At 37.8% G+C, this 19,970-nt stretch overlaps 1 protein-coding gene across 1 annotated transcript in view; it reads right to left on the bottom strand.

Annotated features, from left to right (window-relative positions):
- MAEL (maelstrom spermatogenic transposon silencer) overlaps positions 1 to 14,052 on the bottom strand; it is a 33,032-nt gene extending 18,980 nt beyond the window's left edge. Inside the window, exons 1-5 of the mRNA NM_001260961.2 lie at positions 13,853 to 14,052; positions 13,508 to 13,600; positions 11,885 to 11,984; positions 10,500 to 10,655; positions 9,275 to 9,316 (exon numbers count right to left, since the gene is read on the bottom strand). Of these exons, the coding sequence (NP_001247890.1) occupies positions 9,275 to 9,316; positions 10,500 to 10,655; positions 11,885 to 11,984; positions 13,508 to 13,600; positions 13,853 to 13,984 (523 nt within the window). The 5' untranslated portion in view covers positions 13,985 to 14,052. The remainder of the gene's footprint in view (positions 1 to 9,274; positions 9,317 to 10,499; positions 10,656 to 11,884; positions 11,985 to 13,507; positions 13,601 to 13,852) is intronic.
- Positions 14,053 to 19,970: the final 5,918 nt, after the last annotated feature.

Below are 19,970 nucleotides of genomic sequence, written 5' to 3'. Positions count from 1 at the left end.
CACAAAACTGTTAAATATATATATACACAGAGAGAGAGAGAGAGAGAGAGATTCAGGAAGCCAGGTGTGGTGGTATGCACCTGCAGCCCCAGCTACTCGGGAAGCTGAGACTGGATCATTTGAGCTAGGAGTTTGAGGCTGCAGTGAGTTATGTTCATAGCACTGCACTCCAGCCTGAGTGAATGAGCAAGAACTCCATTTCCCCTTACTCTCCCCCAAAGAAATGCAGGAGTTGTTCAACTTCTAATGATAGATTAGGGAAAAGCTGAACAAATAAAACACCTTCTTCGAAGACCTGCAGAGACAAAAATGTGGTGAGGAATCATGAATCATGGGCCCAAAATATTGGAAAGGAAGAAATCTTGGAGAGTTGAATCTGGCAGTTGGGTTTGTTTCTTCCCAGGGCCAGTTACCAATTCTGGAAGAGGACATTTAGAGGCTGAGAAACAGAACAGAGTTTCCAATGAACTCAGAGCTGGTAAGAACTAGATATTTTATTGCAATATTACTTACTTAAAAAATTATAATTAAAATTAAAAAATAGTCCATTGTCTTCTGGCTTCCATTGTTTATGCTGTGAAGTCAACTGTAAATTTTACTAATAATCCTTTGGTGATTACCTGTTCATCCCTCCCCCTTTTCTAGTAAAGGCCAACTACAAATTGACTTTTGTGATGTCTGAAACCCAATTTAAAACCACTTCAATCCCTGAAAATGGATTAAGGTAATCTGAGATGCTATTGACTCCAGCTTTCTGACTGACACAATCATAAATCTTCTTTGGAGAGAAATAACGAGATTTCATATACACTGTTTAACACTCGAAAATAACTAGACATATGAAGAGATTCTGTTAGCTTGAATGAACATCACCATAACCAACAGACTATAAAATCAACTCCAAAAAGAAGATCCCTATAAGAGGATTATCTAACATAACCCTTTAAAATAACTAGGCTCATTATGTTTAGGTAAATTAAAGGCAATATTAGTAATTTCTGTAGAGCCATAAAAAAGCATCAAATCCAAAATCTTAAAATCTATTCCCAAGCCCATTTTATAATGGCAAAATAACCTTGATAATAAAATTAGATAAAGTTAATCTCAGTCTTTAACATAAATGGAAAAGTCCTAAAACAAAATAGTAACAAATCAAACTCAGTATATTATATGTAAGATATATAGTGACCACGCTGGGTTTGTTCCTGGAAGACAAGATTGGTTTAACACTAATAAATTACCACACGAGGCTGGCGCGGTGGCTCACGCCTATAATCTCAGCACTTTGGGAGGCTAAGGTGGGTAGACCACTTGAGATTAGGAGTTTGAGACTGGCCTGGCCAACATGGCAAAACCTTGTCTCTAATAAAATTACAAAAATTAGCTGGGCGTGGTGATGTGCACCTATAATTCCAGCTACTCAGGAGGCTGAGGCACAAGAATCACTTGAGCCTGGGAGGCAAAGGCTATAGTGAGCTGAGACCATGCCACTGCACTCTAGGTTGGGTGATGGAGTGAGACTGTCCCAAAAAATAAATAAATGGCCACATGAACAAAAGACAAAAATCATATGACATGCAGAAAAAGCATTCACTAAAATGTGCAACTGCTATCTCCCTAGCCAAATGGGGAATATAAGCATATCTTGGAGATGCTGTAGGTTCAGTTCCAGACTGCCATAATAAAGCGAGTACTGAAATAAAGTGTCATGCTAATATTTTGGTTTCCCAGTGCCTATAAATTATTGTTTACGGCATTCTAAAATTATGACTATACTGTTATTAAGTGTGCAGTAGCATTGTTTTGAAAATGAACATACCTTAATATGAAAATATTTTATTGCTAAAAATACGATCATCTGAGTCTTCAGTGACTTACAGTCTTTTTGTTGGTTAAAGATCTTTTTTTAAAAATGTTTTTACTTCCATAGGTTTTTGGGGAATAGGTGGTATTTGGTTACATGAGTAAGTTCCTTAGTGGCGATTTGTGAGATTTTGGTGGACCCATCACCCGAATACTATACACTGAACCCAATTTGTAGTCTTTTATCCCTCACCCCCTTCCCACCCTTCTGCCCCAAAGTCCCCAAAGTCCCTTGTATCATTCTTATGCCTTTGTATCCTTATAGCTTAGCTCCCATTTATGAGTCAGAACATATGTTTGGTTTTCCATTCCTGAGTCGCTTCACTTAGAATAGTCTCCAATCCCATCCAGGTTGCTGCGAATGCCATCAACTCATTCCTTTTTATGGCTGAGTACTATTCCATCATATATACACACACATATATACTACAGTTTCTTTATCCACTTGTTGATTGATGGGCATTTGGGCTGGTTCCACATTTTTGCAATTGCAAATTGTGCTGTTATAAACATGTGTGTGCAAGTTATCCTTTTCATATGACTTCTTTTCCTCCGGGTAGATATCCAGTAGTGAGACTGTTAGAATTTTCAAATGGTAGTTCTACTTTTAGTTAGTTAAGGAATTTCCACATATTTTTTCCCATAGTGGTTGTACTAGTTTACATTCCCATGCTGGTGGAAGATCCTGTCTTGATGTTACTGGCTGCTGACTATCAGGGTCATGGTTGCTGAAAGCTGCAGCTGCTGTGGCAATTTCTTAAAATAAAACAATGAAGTTTGCCACATTGACTCTTCCTTTCATGAAGAATTTGTAGCATGTGATACTGTTTGATAACATTTTACTCACAGAACTTCTTTTGAAATTTAAGTAAATCCTTTCAAACCCTGCTGCTACTTTACCAAGTTTATGAAATATTCTTAGTCCTGTGTCATTTCACCAGTGTTCACAGCATCTTCACTAGTAGGTTTCATCTCAGGCAACTAGTTTCTTTTCTCATACATCAGAAGCAACTCCTTACCCATTCAAGTTTTATTGTGAAATTGCAGCAATTCAGTCACATTTTCAGGTTCCATTTCTAATTCTAGTTCTCTTCTATTACTTCCTCCACTGAAGTCTTGAACTGCTCAAAGTCATTCATGAGGGCTGGAATCTACTTCTTGCAAACAGCCTTTAGTGTTGATATTTTGACCTCCTCCAGTGAATTATGTACGTTCTTAATGGCATCTAGAATGGTGAATCCTTTTCAGAAGGTTTTCAATTTACTTTGCTTAGATCCATCAGAAGAATTGCCATTTATGGCAGCTATAGCCTTATGAAACATATTTCTTAAACAGTAAGACTTGAAAGTTGAAATTACTCCTTCATCCATGGGCTACAGAATGAATGCTGTGGTAGCAGGCATGAAAACATTAATCTCTTTTTACATCTCCACCAGAGCTCTTGGATGACTAGATCTAATGTCAATGAGCAGTAAAATTTTGAAAGGAATCTTTTTTTTCTGAGCAGCAGATCTCAACAGTGGTCTTAAAATATTCAGTAAACCATGCTATAAGCAGATGTGCTGTCTTCTAGGTTTTGTTGTTCCATTTATAATAGCACAAGCAGAGTCAATTTAGCATAATTTCCTAAGAGCCCTAGATTTTCAGAATGGTAAATGAGCACTGACTTCAACTTAAAGTCACCAGCTGCATTAGTCACTAACAAGAGAATCAGTCTGTCCTTTGAACCAGGCACTGACTTATTCTCTCTAGCTATGAAACTCCCAGATGGTATCTTCTTCCAACAGAAGGTGGTTTCATCTTCACTGAAAATCTGCTATTTGCTGTAGCCACCTTGATCAGTTATCTTAGTTAGATCCTCTGGATGACTTGCTGCAGCATCTACATCAGCACCTGCTCCTTCACTTTGCACTTTTATGTTATAGAGATGGCTCTTTTCCTTAAACCTCATGAACCAAACTCTGCAAACTTCAAACTTTTATTCTGCAGCTTTCTCACCTCTCTCAGCCTTCACAGAATTGAAGAGAGTTAAGGCTTTGCTTCAGATTAGGCTTCAGCTTAAGGGAATGTGGTAACTGGAGAATGTTGATCTATTCTGACCACTAAAACTTTCTTCGTATCAGCAATGGGGCTGTTTCACTTTCTTATCATTGGTTGTTCACTGGAGTAGTACATAAATTTCCTTCAAGAACATTCCCTTTACATTCACAACTTGGTCATTTGGCACAAGAAGCCTAGTTTTTAGCCTACTGCAGCTTTTGATATGCATTCCTCACTAAGCTGAACCATTTCTAGCTTTTGATTTAAAGTGAGAGACATGCAACCCTTCCTTTCACTTGAACACTGAGAGGCCATTGTAGGATTATTAATTGACCTACTTTCAATATTGTTGTGTCTCAGGGAATAGTGAGGCCCAAGGAAAGGGAGAGAGATGAGGCAATAGCCAGTCAGGGGAGCAGTCAGAACACATACAACATTTATTGATTAAATTTGCCATCTTACATGGGCATGGTTCCTGACATTCCAAAACAACTACAATAGTAACATCAAAGATCACTGATCACAGATCACCATAAGAGACACGATGATAATGATAAAGTTTGAAATATTGCGAGAATTACCAAAATGTGACACAGAGAAAAGCACATGCTACTGGAAAAATGATGCCAATAGACTTGCTCAACACAGGGCTGCCACAAACCTCAATGTGTAAAAAAATGCAATATATGCAAAGTGCAATAAAGTGAAATGCAATAAAACAAGGTGTGCATGTAGAAGGAAACATCTTTATCCTGATAAAGAACACACATCAAAAACGGGGGTGGGGAGAGAAAGAAAAAACTACAGGAAATAGCATACTCACTGGCAAAAACACTAGAAACTAGAGGTCCTGGTCAGTATACTAAGACAAAACAAATTTTAAAAATTTTAAATGAAGATATGTAGATTAGAAAGAATAAAGTGATTTCACAGATATGATTAAGTAATTTGCTAAAAACTCAGAGTTTACCAATGGGTGGGACAAAACCAAAATATAAAAGTAAACAATTAGAAAATATAATTTCAAGGGATATCATTTATAACAGCAACAAAAGGCATGATAAACTATAAATTTAACAAATGATATTCAGATTGTTAATGGAGAAAATTATAAAATTTCATTGAAAGACATTATGGACCTAAAAATTAAGAGGGAAGCCCTATGTTTACAAATATAAAGATTCAATATAATAAAGATACCAATTTTCTCCAAAATGACTTAATGTAAAACATGAAGAACTGATTCTAAATTGTGTATGGAAGAACAAAGGGTCAAAGCAGCCATGATATTCCAAAAGAACGAGGTTGGGGGCTTGTCTAAATAGATATCATCAAACTACTGTGTTTAAGGATATGATATTGACAGCAAAAAAGTAGAATAGAACAGAATAAAGAGAACAAAAGATCCTCCCACACACAAACAGAAACATATGGTACAGGTGGCACAAACTGATTATTCAATAATTGATGCTGTGATAAATGATTATCTACATGGTTAAAACTTGAAGTGAATCTCTCCCTCATACTATACATAAGTCAATTCCAGGTAGAATAAGAACCTGAATACAAAAAATAAAACTCTATAATTTTTAGAAGAAAATAGAGACTATTTTCACAACCTTGGGGTAAAAAAGAATTCTTGAATAAGACACAAAACCCCACATATGATAAAAACATCGACACATTTACCAAATTAAAAATAAAAACAAGCTGGGCACAGTGGAGCATGCCTCAAGTCCCAGCTACTCAGGCGAGTGAGGCAGGAGGATCACTTGAGCCCAGGAGTTGGAGCCTGCAGTGAGCTATGACTGCATCTGTGAATACCCATCACGCTCCAGCCTGGGCAATAAAGCAAGACCCCATCTCTAAAAAACAAAAAATGTTTAAAAAGTCTGTTCATTAAAAGACACCATAAAGAGAGTGAAAAATACAAGACACAAACTGAAAACAGGTATCTGCATACAATTTTTAAAAATCCATCAGCAGATAAGATAAACTTCCACACATCAGTAAGAAAAACAAACAATTCAATAGAAAACGAGTGAAAGATATTGAGTTAAAAAATACAGGAAAGAAAATATATATATATCATGCTTGTACAACCCGTGGCATGCAGGCCTCATGCGGCCCAGGACGGCTTGAATGCAACCCAATACAAACTCATAAACTTTCTTAAAACATTACAAGATTTTTTTTGTGATTTTTTGTTTGTTTGTTTAGCTCTACAGTTATTATTAGTGTTAGTGTATTTTATGTGTAGCCCAAGACAATTCTTCTTCCAATGTGGCCCAGGGGGGCGAGGCATGGTGGCTCACGCCTGTAATCCCAAAACTTTGGGAGGCCAAGGCAGGCAGATCACGAGGTCAGGAGTTCAAGACCAGCCTGGCCAACATGGTGAAACCCCACCTCTACTAAAGACACAAAAAATTAGTTGGGCGTGGTGGTGCACACCGGTAATCCCAGTTACTCAGGAGGCTAAGGCAGGAGAATCACTTGAACCTGGGAGGCGGAAGTTGCAGTGAGCTGAGATCGCGCCACTGCACTCCAGCCTGGGAGAGGGAGCGAGACTCCGTCTCAAAAAAAAAAAAAAAAAAAAAAAAAGAGGCCCAGGGAAGCCCAAAGACTGGGCACCCTGATACATACAATATGTTAATTACACAAAAGTTGAAACCAGTAAAATTAAATACATCATTTAAACAAATATGTACATGTAGTAGAACTATTCAGAAAAGAAATAACACAAAATTCAAACACAAAATTCAGAATTGTAGTTTTCTCATAAAGAGGGAAGGGGATGCTATCAGGGAGAGACACAGGGACTTTCAATGGCACTGGAAATGTGCTATTTTTTTCAGTTGACTTGTGGGTGGCTTTGTTTTTTATTAATGTTCTTTATACCTTAAATAAATGTTATAATCTGTTCTGTGTGTAGAAGCTTCCTTTGAAAAGTGGATGGACCTTTTGTATAGGAAGCTGAAAGCAATTTGCAAAATGTTGATGTTTTAAAGCAGAATTTCTCTCAAGAAAATCATTAACCAGTAAAATGGAGAGAAGCAGAGCTCATCTGGTTAAACTGGAGAAGGAGAAGAACCAGGACCTCCTATCCTCACACTCACAGTTCATAAAAGATAAGACAACACAGGAGTATCTGAGAGATCAATATGCATGTTCCTTAAATACCACTCAAATTCTTCACATCCACATGTAAATTCATTTCAGTGCGTTACTATACAAAACATGGTCTCCTCCAAATCAGCTCAATTACATTAGCATAGGCATTTTTAGTTATTATGGTGACAGGTGTCACTCTAATAGTCATTTATCTTATTTAATTGGTATATTTCCCAGGATTATCAAATTGGCAACTTAAGACATGCTCAAATTAGTAAGCTCTAAACATTTTAAAGTTTCCTTGAATGAGAAACATTGTACTGTTTCGACTATGTTGAATAATAAATTAAGAAAACATTTCTAGAATCTTTAATAGATTTTTTTAAAGAACCACGCTTTCTGTTAATCTGACTAATTTGAAAAGGTTGTAAAACTAGGTTGTCAAAAATAGATTTTTAAGGATTTCACAGAATCAAAATAGTAAAGAAACAGTAAGTCAGTGACAGTCTCAGAAATGAATGTCTGGCACATAGTAGGGATTCCAATGCATTTAATTAAAGATGAATAAACCTGAAACGGAGTTTAAGCAAAAACGTGAAAATTAATTCATCGGCTAAGTTTCCATTTATTTATTTATTTATTTATTTATTTATTTATTTTACTGCCATCTAGTTCAATAACCTCAGATGATGTAACAGTTGGGGATATTAGCTATGTTCACACTTCAAAGCAAGTACAGAATTTTTCTTCCATATTGTAATTATTTTCCAGTCAAAGCTATATAAGAAGGAACTATTGCCAGGCACAGTGGCTCACGCCTGTAATCCCAGCACTTTGAGAGCCCGAGGTGGGCGGATCACCTGAGGTCAGGAATTCAAGACCAGCCTGACCAACATGTAGAAACCCCGTGTCTACTAAAAATACAAAACTAGCCAGGTGTGGTGGTGCGTGTCTGTAATCCCAGCTACTCGGGAGGCTGAGGCAGGAGAATCGCATGAACCCAGGAGGCAGAGGTTGCAGCAGGCCGAGATTGTGCCATTACACTCCAGCCTGGGCAACAAGAGCGAAGCTCTGTCTCAAAAGAAAAAAAAAAAAAAAGGAACTACTAAAACAATCCTCCTTACATTTTTATTCCATAGCCTACAGCCCTGATTCCAGTCAAACAAATAATGAATTAGTACATATTAGGAATTCAAAATATACAACCAAATGTAAGTCCAAAATATGTTCATTTATAAACAACAGAGTTATAAGTATTATAATATAGCTGCTTGTTGTGGCAGATTTGAAAAACTTATTTTTAATTTCAAACACTTCTACAGGCTAGCTGTCCATATTTCTGAGTTAAAAAAAAAAAATTGCCGGCTGGGCGCGGCGGCTCAGTGCCTGTAATCCCAGCACTTTTGGGAGGCTGATGTGGGCGGATCACAAGGTCAGGAGATTGAGACCATCCTGGCCAACATTGTGAAACGCCGTCTCTGCTAAAAACACAAAAATAAGCTGGGCACAGTGGCGTGCGCCTGTAGTCCCAGCCACTCAGGAGGCTGAGACAGGAGAACTGCTTGAACCCAGGAGGCAGAGGTTGCAGTGAGCTGAGATCGCGCCACTCCACTCCAGCCTGGTGACAGAGCAAGGCTCCATCTCAAAAAAAAAAGAAAAAAAATTACCTTACAGACAGGAATTATTAAATGGTCCCTATACACTGACGCTTTTAATATACATTTAAAAATAAACCTATTCTGATTTTCATTCTATTTAAGCAGAAAACTGCTTAAAACCTAATTCCTAGAAAAAGGGTTTAAGTTCAAGGGCTTAGGTATACAGTCATGCCCTTTGGTTGCAAAATACTTAGAAAACTGTTTTACTCATCTAAAAAATTCAGAACTCTTCTTGAAGTATTAACTTTTAAAACACATTTGAAATGGACGTCCCTGAAAACGGTCCTAAATCTAGATAATCTGAGACCTCTTAAAAGGGATTCCTAAGTACCCGGCCACTAAGAACAGCTGACCTTGAGGTCAAAGGATATACACAGAAAAAAAACAAAACAACAAATCCCTGAAAAGAAAAGGTACAGTATACTACCAGTCTATAAAAAATTTAAAGATCACAGACACTGACTATCACATCTATGCAGATTCTCTAACAATAACCTAAAGTTATTTTCTTCTCATTTTATATTTTGTGTGTTAAAGGAATAAGTCTAACCAGGTATGAATACATTCAAGTCACAAATCATACCCCATTCCTTTATACTTACTTGCAGCCTGACAATGAAATCGAAATCCTCGTGGAATTTCACCTATAATACAAAATATCTTGTTGAGAAGCAGAAATTTGAAAGTTCTCTAGTAGTGCTACAGTTAATACTCTACAGGATGACCAAGTTATAACACAGAAAGGTAATTTTTATTACATGAAAATACAAAAGATTAAACTTTTATAGGGTTTATTTTCAACCAAAGGTATGAAAACTGTTGAAGAATTTGGTATATTGTCTAAGTTACTTTTAAAAGTAAGTTACTCCTTACACAGAAAGAAATGCTAGATAAAGCAAGCATGTGACAAAAGAGTCTTAGCTCCACGTCCATGAATGGGCCTCCGGGGGTCATAAGGGCATTGATATGGCAAGGTGTATATGCGTTTCTCAGAGGAAAAACAGTCCCCAAATTCGATCTTTTTAATATTTACAACCCATGTAGGGAAAAGCAGCTCTTTGACTTGTCCTAAGTAGCAACACTCACAAGTGTGAGTAAGATGATTAGTTTTTCTGTCATCTAAAAATGAGGAGGAGAAAGTACTGGGATGTCCTAATTAATTTTAAAGTAATTGATAATTGACAAAACTAAAAATGAAGTCATGTCCCCAGTCTCTTCTCCCTATACATTTTTCCTACTTACCTTCAGGGGTATCAAATCCTATGTCTTCATAGCTATCTTGCTTTTTAATGGGATGGAACAGTAGGAAGAAGAGATGCTGATAATATCTGAGAGCCGATTAAGTATAGGCTATTTCCATATTTCTTATCTATTCCTTAGAACAACCCTCCAATAGGTATTATCCCCACGTTACGGATGAGCTAATAGATTCAGAGAGGTTAAATAATTTCTTCAAGGCTACAAAGCAATAGCAGCTTAAAAAGCTAGTCACCACTGCTGTGAAGGATGAGGTAGAGAAAGAAAAGATCATGGCATACACAGCTTTTAGAAAATCCCAAGATGTAAGGCCATAGGTAAGTGAATAGCAGGCTATGAATTGTTCAGATAGTCTATCCATCTGATTTTAACGGTAACTTGAGGTTAAAAGCCTAAACCAAAAAACCCTGTGTCAACACCTAATTCCTAACAGTTTTTCAGTATTATGAAGTCTTGCTACATTAAGAACACAGCTGTATATGACTTTGTAAGAAAAAGTACTATTGTCAAATAAAGTCAAGATTTAAAAAAAAAACAAACATACACTTTTAAGATCTAGCATCTACTTACCAGGATTTATAAAACTGTGGAAATCTGCCATAATACCTTCTTGGAGAGAATACTTAACACAGCCAATTTCACAAGGGAGGAAGCGCTGTTCACAATGAGGAGGTAGCTCGCCATGGCTAAAAATGTTCAAAAAATAAAAAATGCCTCCAAGGAGAGCTAAAAAAAAAATTGTAAGATAAAATGAATAAATGAATGTCTCAAATTTACCTCTTCCACAAAAGCCTCTTTAGTTGAAGGAAACAAAAATGTTTTAGAACAATTTTCTTTCTGTTCCTATATTCCTAAATGAGCTGGAAAAGAGAAAACTAATCAGCTGTACCGAATAAAGAAATCAAAATTTTTATAATTACACTTATCAAGGATTAAAGTAACCACTCTTCGCATGAAGCAACAAAATTATTCCAACTTGCAGCCAGCTCTACATAATTCGGCCATAGATAAGCCCTGAATCTCAGGAATGACATAGAGCAGTGACCCATATTCAACAAATGTAAAGGTTGGGGAAACGAAGCTAAGCAGAATCAATGTAGAAAGATTGTAATATAAAAACTATGAACAATTTAGTTCATTCTTTTTTCACTTTTTACCAATATATATAAGACCACCTATAAATCCTCTAAAGGAATAAAGGAATGTGAGAATGTGTGAAGTGTTATTTACCAAGACTGGTCACATTTAAGACTGTTAAAAGTTTATCAGTGTTCAACAAAGACAGAACACAACAAAACCAGACAGAAGGAATAGCAACGACCCTTATTAACTATGTTCTCTTCTTGGCAAGTTCCATAATTCATTTGTATCTTTATAACTCCCCTCCACCACCCAGGATTTTTAAATATTTTATTTTTAATTGACAAATAATAATTATATACATATTTATGAGGTACAATGTTGTTTTGATACATGTATACACCGCGGAATGATTAAATCAAGTCATTAACATATCCATCATCTCACTTTTTGTGGTGTGAATATGTAAAACTTGCTCTTACCAATTTTGAAACATACATTACATTAACTGTAGTCATCACACTATAGAATAGATCTGAAAACCTTATCCCACCTGTTTACTTTTGTTTTTAAGTGTATTTAAGTGTCCAATTATAAACAAGTCTAAAAAATACCTATGTTTATCAACATATGGAGTGGTAGAAACAGAGACCAGATTTTTGTTAAAAAAAAAACAAAAAAACCAAAAAACCACTCTCTCGTTTCATTTCAACAAATTACCTAATCTTTTATAATGTCAGTACCACAATATTTAACACTTGTAGTTAATTATTTTGAAATGGAGGATCAAAATGAACAGAAAACATTTTTACTGACAAATATAGTGTTTTGGGCACTCAAATTTATCTAAGCAAAATATTTCAGGATTACTCTACCTTGATCACCTTTTAAAGACAAAGTTGACATATCTGGAGGTGAAACATTCTGCTTTGGTACAAGCATGCCTGGCTTCCTCAGTGGTGTGAAAACAGGTTTCTAAAGAGGAAGAGAATGATTGGCCACATAAACTCTTGCTGGGCACTTTAGACCATATATTAAAATTTAGCCAAATAACTTCAAAACAGCCTAGAGATTACCAAGGTCAATGTATCCAATGAAGAAATATATCTGTCAATAATACCAACACCCAAAGGCACAATAACAAATATATAAATATTCTGAATCAGAAAAGGAGTGGTAAATAACCAATGCCACTACTACTGAAAGCCATTTTGCCCACTACTGATTATCCAAGGTAATCATCCTGAGCCAGGCCAGTGGCCAAAAGCATACTATGCCCCAAAGTACTCTAATGTTGCTTGTTTTTCACTTAAAGTCAAAACCAGATTATGTTGTCTCCAAGTCTCACATGAGGTACACATACACCATAGCTTAAATTTTGAGGAGAGATATCTTGTAAGAATAAGGCTTGCAAGTGTAAGTACAAACTCAACTGAGTTTCTACTCATAAATCCACAAAATAAAACTATCTCTTGAATTTCAATCCAATGTTGACAGTTTAAGAATGGAATTTTACCATGGAAGAATGGAAAAAACAAAGGGTGGGGTAACACCAATAATTACCTTGCACTTTCCTGATACAAATCAACAAGAAAACAAATTTTATTTAGTACTTTAACATTCTACTACACAGAAATTTACCCAAATAAACTTCATTCAACTTTTTTTGTTTTAGACAAAGTTTTGCTCTTTCGCACAGGCTGGAGTGCAGGGGCGCAATTCCGACTCACTACAACCTCCACCTCCCAGGTTCAAGCGATTCTCCCACCTCAGCCTCCTGAGTAGCTGCGACTACAGATGTCTGCCACCACGCTCAGCTTTCTTTATTTTTTATTTCTAGTAGAGTTGGGGTTTCCCCATGTTGGGCAGGTTGGTCTCAAATTCCTGACCTCAAGTGATCCGCCCTCCTCCGCTTCCCAAAGTGCTGGGATTACAGGCGTGAGCCACCGTGCCTAGCCTATTCAACTCTTGTAAGACATACACACATACACCAACTAATCCAAGTCTTGTTATTCCAATATTTTAAACACAGCAGCTGGCTTTGTTTCAGATGTCATTTTAAAAGAATGGTATTTTTTGCTAAAGAAAAAAAAGACAGAATGGTCTAAACTACTTTTAAGCCCCCACTGCCTCCCCCACCCCCACTAAGGCTCATTAATCACAGAAGAATTGAAAGGGACACCTTGATGTCATCCAGTACAACCCCTAGATGTTACACTCCCATTACTGATCAAAGTGTATTGTCCGCAGGTTTCCTAACAGGAATTCCCCACGTCTTTCACCACCAAATTACACCAATGTGTGCATGCCCTAGTTGTGGAGGCTGCTGGTTTCTTTTAACAGGCATTCTGACACCAGGGGAAAAGAAGAACGTCGTCTTCGCACTAACCGAACCCCCAAAGGAGTCTACCCTTGACATTCACTCATTCACTCATCCAGCCTTTACTGAATACGTCTATGTGCCAGGCAGATGGCGGCTCTTCCCTTGTTAACTTTACCTGCTTCTCTGAAGGCCCAGAGTCCTTTCCCTGAGCGGCCCTCCACTCTCGAGCCATTTCTGCGTATTTCTCCTTTTCTTCCTCCCTCAGAAGCTTTTGGAGATTAAAGGGACAAAGAAGAGAAACAGCCATGAGGATCGAGTGCTCTAGGGCCCGCAGGCAGATGCCGGGGCATTACAGGGAGGTGGTTCTGGTGTCGGTTTGCCCAGGGCCACAAACCAGGACCTTCCTCTTCCTCTGGCAGGGCCAAGCCGCCCGACCTCCTCGAGGCCTTCTGCCCTCCCGCCTCACCCTCCGGCTTGCCCAACTGCCCTGACCAGCCCTCTCACTCCGCTCCAGCCTTACCGCCCAGTCTGCGGAGCAGTAGGGGATGGCATCAGCAACGCGAGCCACAGGCAGGCCTCGTCGCCGTAGTTCGGGGATCTTCTCCTGCACGAAGAAATAGTAAGCATTCCGGCTGGCCTTGCGGTTCGGCATGGCAGCGCGGTCTGGCTTCCCGGCCTCAGACAGCACAAAGCACCGGCGCCCTCGCCGGGCTCCCGCCCTAAGTAACCGAGGTAGGCGCCTGCGCACGCAGCCCGCAATTCTCGGCCAATCAGGACGGGGCGCGCAGTCGCATTGCCCCTCTAGGGGGACAAACAGCCTGAGACTGGAAGATTCTGGCTCGTGCCGCCTTGGAGGTGAGGTGGGGGGAGAGCGCGGTCGCAGGTGGCAAGTGCTCTGATTGGCTGGGTGCGAGGCAGGCGGAGGCATTGTCACGTGGGAGGCCTGGAGCAATTGCTGTACATTATTGCGTAATGTGCGACAAAGTAGGTAGAGAAAAAGAGGAGCTGAGGGTGTTTCCGTGTTTTACAGGTACAAAGGGCCAGCTAGCTTTGTGCCAAGCACTGTGAAAAGTGTTGAGGGGGGCAGCATGAGGAACAGGACAAATAAGGTCTTCCTTGCTCTCAAGTTTACAATTGAATGAGGGGAGAGGATAACAAAAACCAGTGAACCAACAAAACCGAATTTTTTAAAAGTACATTTAAAAATAAGAGTTAGAAGGAAACACGGAGGAAGAGGTTGAGATTTAAAATATCCTTAAAGTTTTATAAATTTCCTCATAAAACTGTTTCTTTTTGTCAGTTTTATTCCCAAGTGACAATATTTTGAGATTTTGTGAAAAATTTCTTTTAAAAAATTATATTTCTTATTGGTTACTGCTGATGTCTAGAGAAGGTATTGATTTTAGTGTTAGTCCTGTGTATTTAGTCACAGTACTGATCTCTTATATTAGTTTAAATCGTGCTAATTGGTTCTCTTGGTTTTCTAATTCTGTTTCCCAGAGAAAATTCCTTTCTCGGGTCAGCTTTCTAAGTGTGTGTATATATGGGGTATGTATATGTTTTAAAATGAAGAATGGCAGTTGAAAATTTGCTAAATTTCTGGATCTTTTCAGGTAATCACACGGTTTTATCTCTTAATTTTTTTTTTTTTTTTTTTTTGTAGACAGGGCCTCAGCCTGTCACCCAGGCTGGTGTGCAGTGGCATGATCTCAGCTCACTGCTGCCTAGACCTCCCGGGCTCAAACAGGACCTCCCATCTCAGCCTCCCGAGTAGTTGGGGCTACAGGTGCACACCACCAGGTCCTGGTGATTTTTCTGTTTTTTGTGGAGATGAGGTCTCCCTGTGTTGCCCAGACTGGTCTTAAACTTCCGGGCTTAAGCGATCTGCCTGCCTAGGCCTCCCAGAGTGCTGGGATCACAGGCATAAACCACTGAACCCGGGCTAATTTGTTAACATAAAGAATATTGCTAGATTTTTCTAATGTTGATGCATCCTACCATTCCTAGTATAAACTATTGTTGATCATGAGGCTTTGCTTATTTTTTAAAAAACATAATATAGAATTTTGGCTTCCTTGATTATAGTAATATTGAACTGTATAGATTTTGTGGTATTTTCTTTACCAAATATTGTTATCAGGGTTGTGTTCAGATTGAATAAGAGATGGGAATTATCTATTCCTTGACAGGTTGGTAGAGCATATTAGTAAAACTGTCTGGTCTTTCATATCTTTGGTGGGTGAGTCAACCTTTAACTACCATTTCAATATCTTTTGTATGGTTATTAGTCTTCTCAGTTTTCTTAGTTTTCCTCACCTAATTTTTGTAATTATATTTTCCTAGAAAAAGTGTCTATCTCATTTAGATTTTTCTAGTGTATTGGTATAAAATATAGCAAGGATCTGAAGCAGCTGGAACTTTCATACGTTATTGTTGGGACAACTACTTGACAGTTTCTTATACTTATCAATAGGACCCAGCAATTCCATTCTTCTAGAAAAATGAAAATACATGTGCACAAAGCCTTGTAGATGAATTTTGACAGTAGCACTATTCATAAGAGCTCCAAGCTGGACAAATGTTCATCAACAGGTGAACTGATAAATTGTGGCACATTCATATAGTAGACTACTACTCAAGAATGACAAGGAATGAACTACTGATATTCGACATGGATGAATCTTGAAATTTTGTTGAGTGAAAGAAGGCATACATAAAAGTATACAGAGGATGTGATTCAATATATACAAAACTTGAGAAAAGGTAAAACTGTAGTTATAAAAATCAGATCAGCAGTTACCTGGAATCAGGAGGTGGGGAGAGGAGATTGAGAACTGACACAGGGAACCTTCTGGGTTGTCAGAAATGTTCTCTACCTTAATTGTGGTGTTGGTGGCTATTAGTAGTATCTATTTGTCAAAATTCATCAAACTACGGACTTAAAATATGTGCATTTCATTTTAAAGTCAGTAAAGTTGACTTTAAAAAACATTGGCATAAAAACAAATGTAACAGATGATTGTAATTTTAAACACACACACACACACACGTCCCCTTCCTTTTCATTCCTAATATTATTTATGTCTTTTGGGTTTTTTTCCCTTAGTACTTATCAAATTTTGTTTATTTTGTTGATCTTTTAAAAAACACTTTTGGTTTTATTGATCCACTTTACAGTTTTTCTTTCCCTTTCCACACATTTCTGCCTTAAGTTTATTAATTCCTTCTTTCTACTTCAGGCTGTTTTATGTTTCTTTTTTTAGTTTCTTGAATAAAAAGCTTTGTTCAATTCATTTTCTTGCCTGTTTATTATATTTCTAATTTTTCCCTTCTCTGCGTTAGCTGGATTGATAAGTATTTTTTGCTGTACTTTCTCTTCCACTGGTTTTAAAGTTATACATTCTATCTTTCTTCATTCTGTTGTTACCCATAAATTTTAGTGCACTTGTGTTAAAACTTACATTTTTATCACAACTTTTACAGCTAATAGGTATTCACATTCCCTCTTCCCAAATAGACAAAAAGCTTAGAAAATTATTACTTCTTCCCACTCCATGCACCACCATCCCAATTCTGTTTCCCACCTTGGTATCATCTGGGATTTTAATTTCACGTTGCTTTTTTTTTTTATAACAACATTTAGATATGATTGAAGTATAATAAACACAATATATCTAAAGTGTACAATTTATTGAGTTTAAACTTATGTGTACACCTGTGAAACCATCACTGCCATCAAGATAATGAACATATCTATCCCCTAAAGTTTCCTCACTACTCCTTTAAGCTGCTTGAAGTTGCCCACGGTTTACTCATGTTCTGTTCATTTTTTCCTTCAGTCTTTTTTCTGTTTCATTTTGCAGTGTCCAGTGGTGTCTTTGTGTTTACTAATACTTTCTTCTGTAATATCTAATCTGCATTAATCCCATCCAGTGTATTTTTCATATCAGATTATTTATTTTCATCTCTAGAAGTTGATTGGGTCTTTTTAAAAATCTAAAAACCTTTAAGCATATCTCTACTTAATGTAGTCTATCCTTCATGTTACGTTATTTAACATGGAATATAGTTGCAACATGTAATATAATTATAATAACCATTAATTCTCGTCTACTCATTGTATTATCTGTTTCATTTCTGGGTCTGTTTCTACTGATTCATTTTTCTTATGGGTTATGTTGTCCTGCTTCTTTTGTATGCTTGGTAATATTTGATTGGATACTGGTCATTGTAAATTTTACCCTGTTTAATGCTGCATATTTCTATATTCTTATAAACATTATTGGGCTTTGTTGTGGGACACAGTTCTGTTACTTGGAAACAGTTTGAGGCTGTTTTTCACTCTTTTTAGGCTTGCTTTTCTGCTTTGTTATTTGAGATTAGAGCAATCTTTAAGGCTAATTTTCTCCTCTACTGATATAACATCTTTCTGAGTACTGTACTTGATATTCTATAAAATTTGGAGCGAAATTACACTTTGGCTGATGGGAATACAAACTATTTCTAGTCCTATGTGAATTCCAAGGATGGTTACTTGTAATCCTTTCAGGTTGTTCTTTCTTTGGCTTTGTGTAGTTTCTTCCCACACATGCACTGATCAGTATTCAGCTCAGGCTTCAAGTGAGATCCTTACCACATCTCCAGAGCCTTTTTTTTTTGGTCATTTTGCTGTTCCCTTGTTTCTGGTAGTCTGCCCTGCAAACTCTACCCACTATGGCGCACCTGGATACCCAACTCCATCTCCTCAACTCAAGGAGACTCCACTGGGCTCTGCCTAGGTAACCCATTTTGATACTGCATTCCGATACTCTCTCCAGGCAGCTACCTGTGACAATCACAGAGCTCACCTTGTTTGCTGCTGTTCTTTCAGGGGTTACTCATCACTACTCCCCAATGTCTAGTGTCTGGAAACATTGTTTCATATATTTTGAACAGTTTTTTTATTAGGTTGGTGCAAAAGTAATTGCAGTTTTGTTTCAAGCTACTGGATACATTCATTTCTTGTTACTCCACCTTGGGCAAGATGGCTTTTTCATATTTTAACATTTTTTAAACCATATTTAGATTTAACTACCCAATTTTTAGATGGATGATCAGGGCAAACCTCTATGAGGAGCAGGTGACTTTTATGAGAAAGGATGGAAGGAATAGAGTTAGTCATGTGAAGAATTGAAAGAAGACAGTTCTAGACAGAGGGAACAGTATCTGTAAAAGCCTCAGGTGATAAAGAATTGGGTGTGTCTTCAGAACAGATGGAAGACTAGTTAGTGTTGCTGTACTGTATCTAGTCAGGTGAAGAATGGTGCCTGCCGAGGTTGGAGTGATCAACAGGGATCTGGGCTTGACCATGACCATTGTAAGGGGTTCAAATATTGCTCTAAGTACAATTGGTGTTCATTTAGGGGGGCTATTTTATATTTATTTATTTATTTTTAATTGACAGATACAAATAGTATATATTGTGTACAACATATTTTGAAATATGTATATGTTGTGGAATGGCTAAATTGAATGAATTAACGTATGCAATACTTCACATACTTATACTTTTTTGTGGTGAGAACACTTGAGATCTACTCTATCTAAGGGTTTTTAAAAAACATGTCATGTTTTCTATTTGGAGAAGGGGTTCAAAGTGTTAAGAATGGGCATGGTGAGACCAGTTAGGAGGCTCCTTCAAGAGTCCATGTGAGCGATGATGGCAACCTCAACAGAAAAGAAAGGCTGGGCTCAAATTGTATTTTGGGAAAAATAGAACTAGCTAATGGATTGGTTGTAGGAGTAAGAAAAAAGGAGGAGTCCTAGGATTTTGGCTTGAGTATCCCACTGGCACTTAGTGCTTTTACTAAGATAGAGAGGACTTTGGGGCAGAGGGAGACGGTGCTAATGCCAAGAAGGGTCCAAGGTCCAAAGCTCCCGATAATTTCTATTATCTGCTCCTCTCCTCACAGGTCCTTTTTTTTTTTTTTTTTGAGACAGGATCTCATTCTGTCAACCAGGTTCCAGTGCAGTGGCACAATCACAGCTAACTGCAGCCTAAGTCCCATGGGCTCAAGTGATCCTCCCACCTCAGCCTCCTGAGTAGCTGGGAATACAGGTGTGTGCCACCATGCCCAGATAATTTTTGTATTTTGTGTAGAGATGGGGTTTTGCCATGTTGCCCAGACTGTCCTCACACTTCTGGGTTCAAGTGATCTGCCTGCCTCAGCCTCCCAAAGTGCTGGGATTACAGGTGTGAGCCACTGCTCCTCTCCTTCTTTGATAAAATTTATTTTTTTGTATTTTACGTAAGTACTACATAAACAGAACAGCTTTCCCCACTTTCCAACCAGACTGATTTTTTTCTATTCAGAAATTCTAAAGGGTGGCAGGTTTGGGTTGAAATATGTGGAGGGGGTGGATCAAGAGTTCTATTATGGACATGTTCATTTTGAGATGCCTACTATATATTCAAGTGGAGATGTCAAATAGGCAATTGACCTTGTAAGTCTGGAGTTCTGGGCTTGAGAAAGAATTCAGAAGTAAGCCACATAAAGATGGTATTTAAATTCATGAACTAGATGAGATCATCTAAAGAGAGAGTGAAGAGAGAGAAAAAAAGGATCCAGGATGGAGTCCTGAGGAAAACTAGCATTTAG

The sequence above is a fragment of the Macaca mulatta genome, chromosome 1 (genome assembly GCF_049350105.2).
Source record: "Macaca mulatta isolate MMU2019108-1 chromosome 1, T2T-MMU8v2.0, whole genome shotgun sequence".
In the NCBI taxonomy this organism is placed as follows: domain Eukaryota; kingdom Metazoa; phylum Chordata; class Mammalia; order Primates; family Cercopithecidae; genus Macaca; species Macaca mulatta.
Note: the sequence above shows the minus strand (reverse complement) of the source record. Positions and strands in the feature narration are given on the sequence as shown.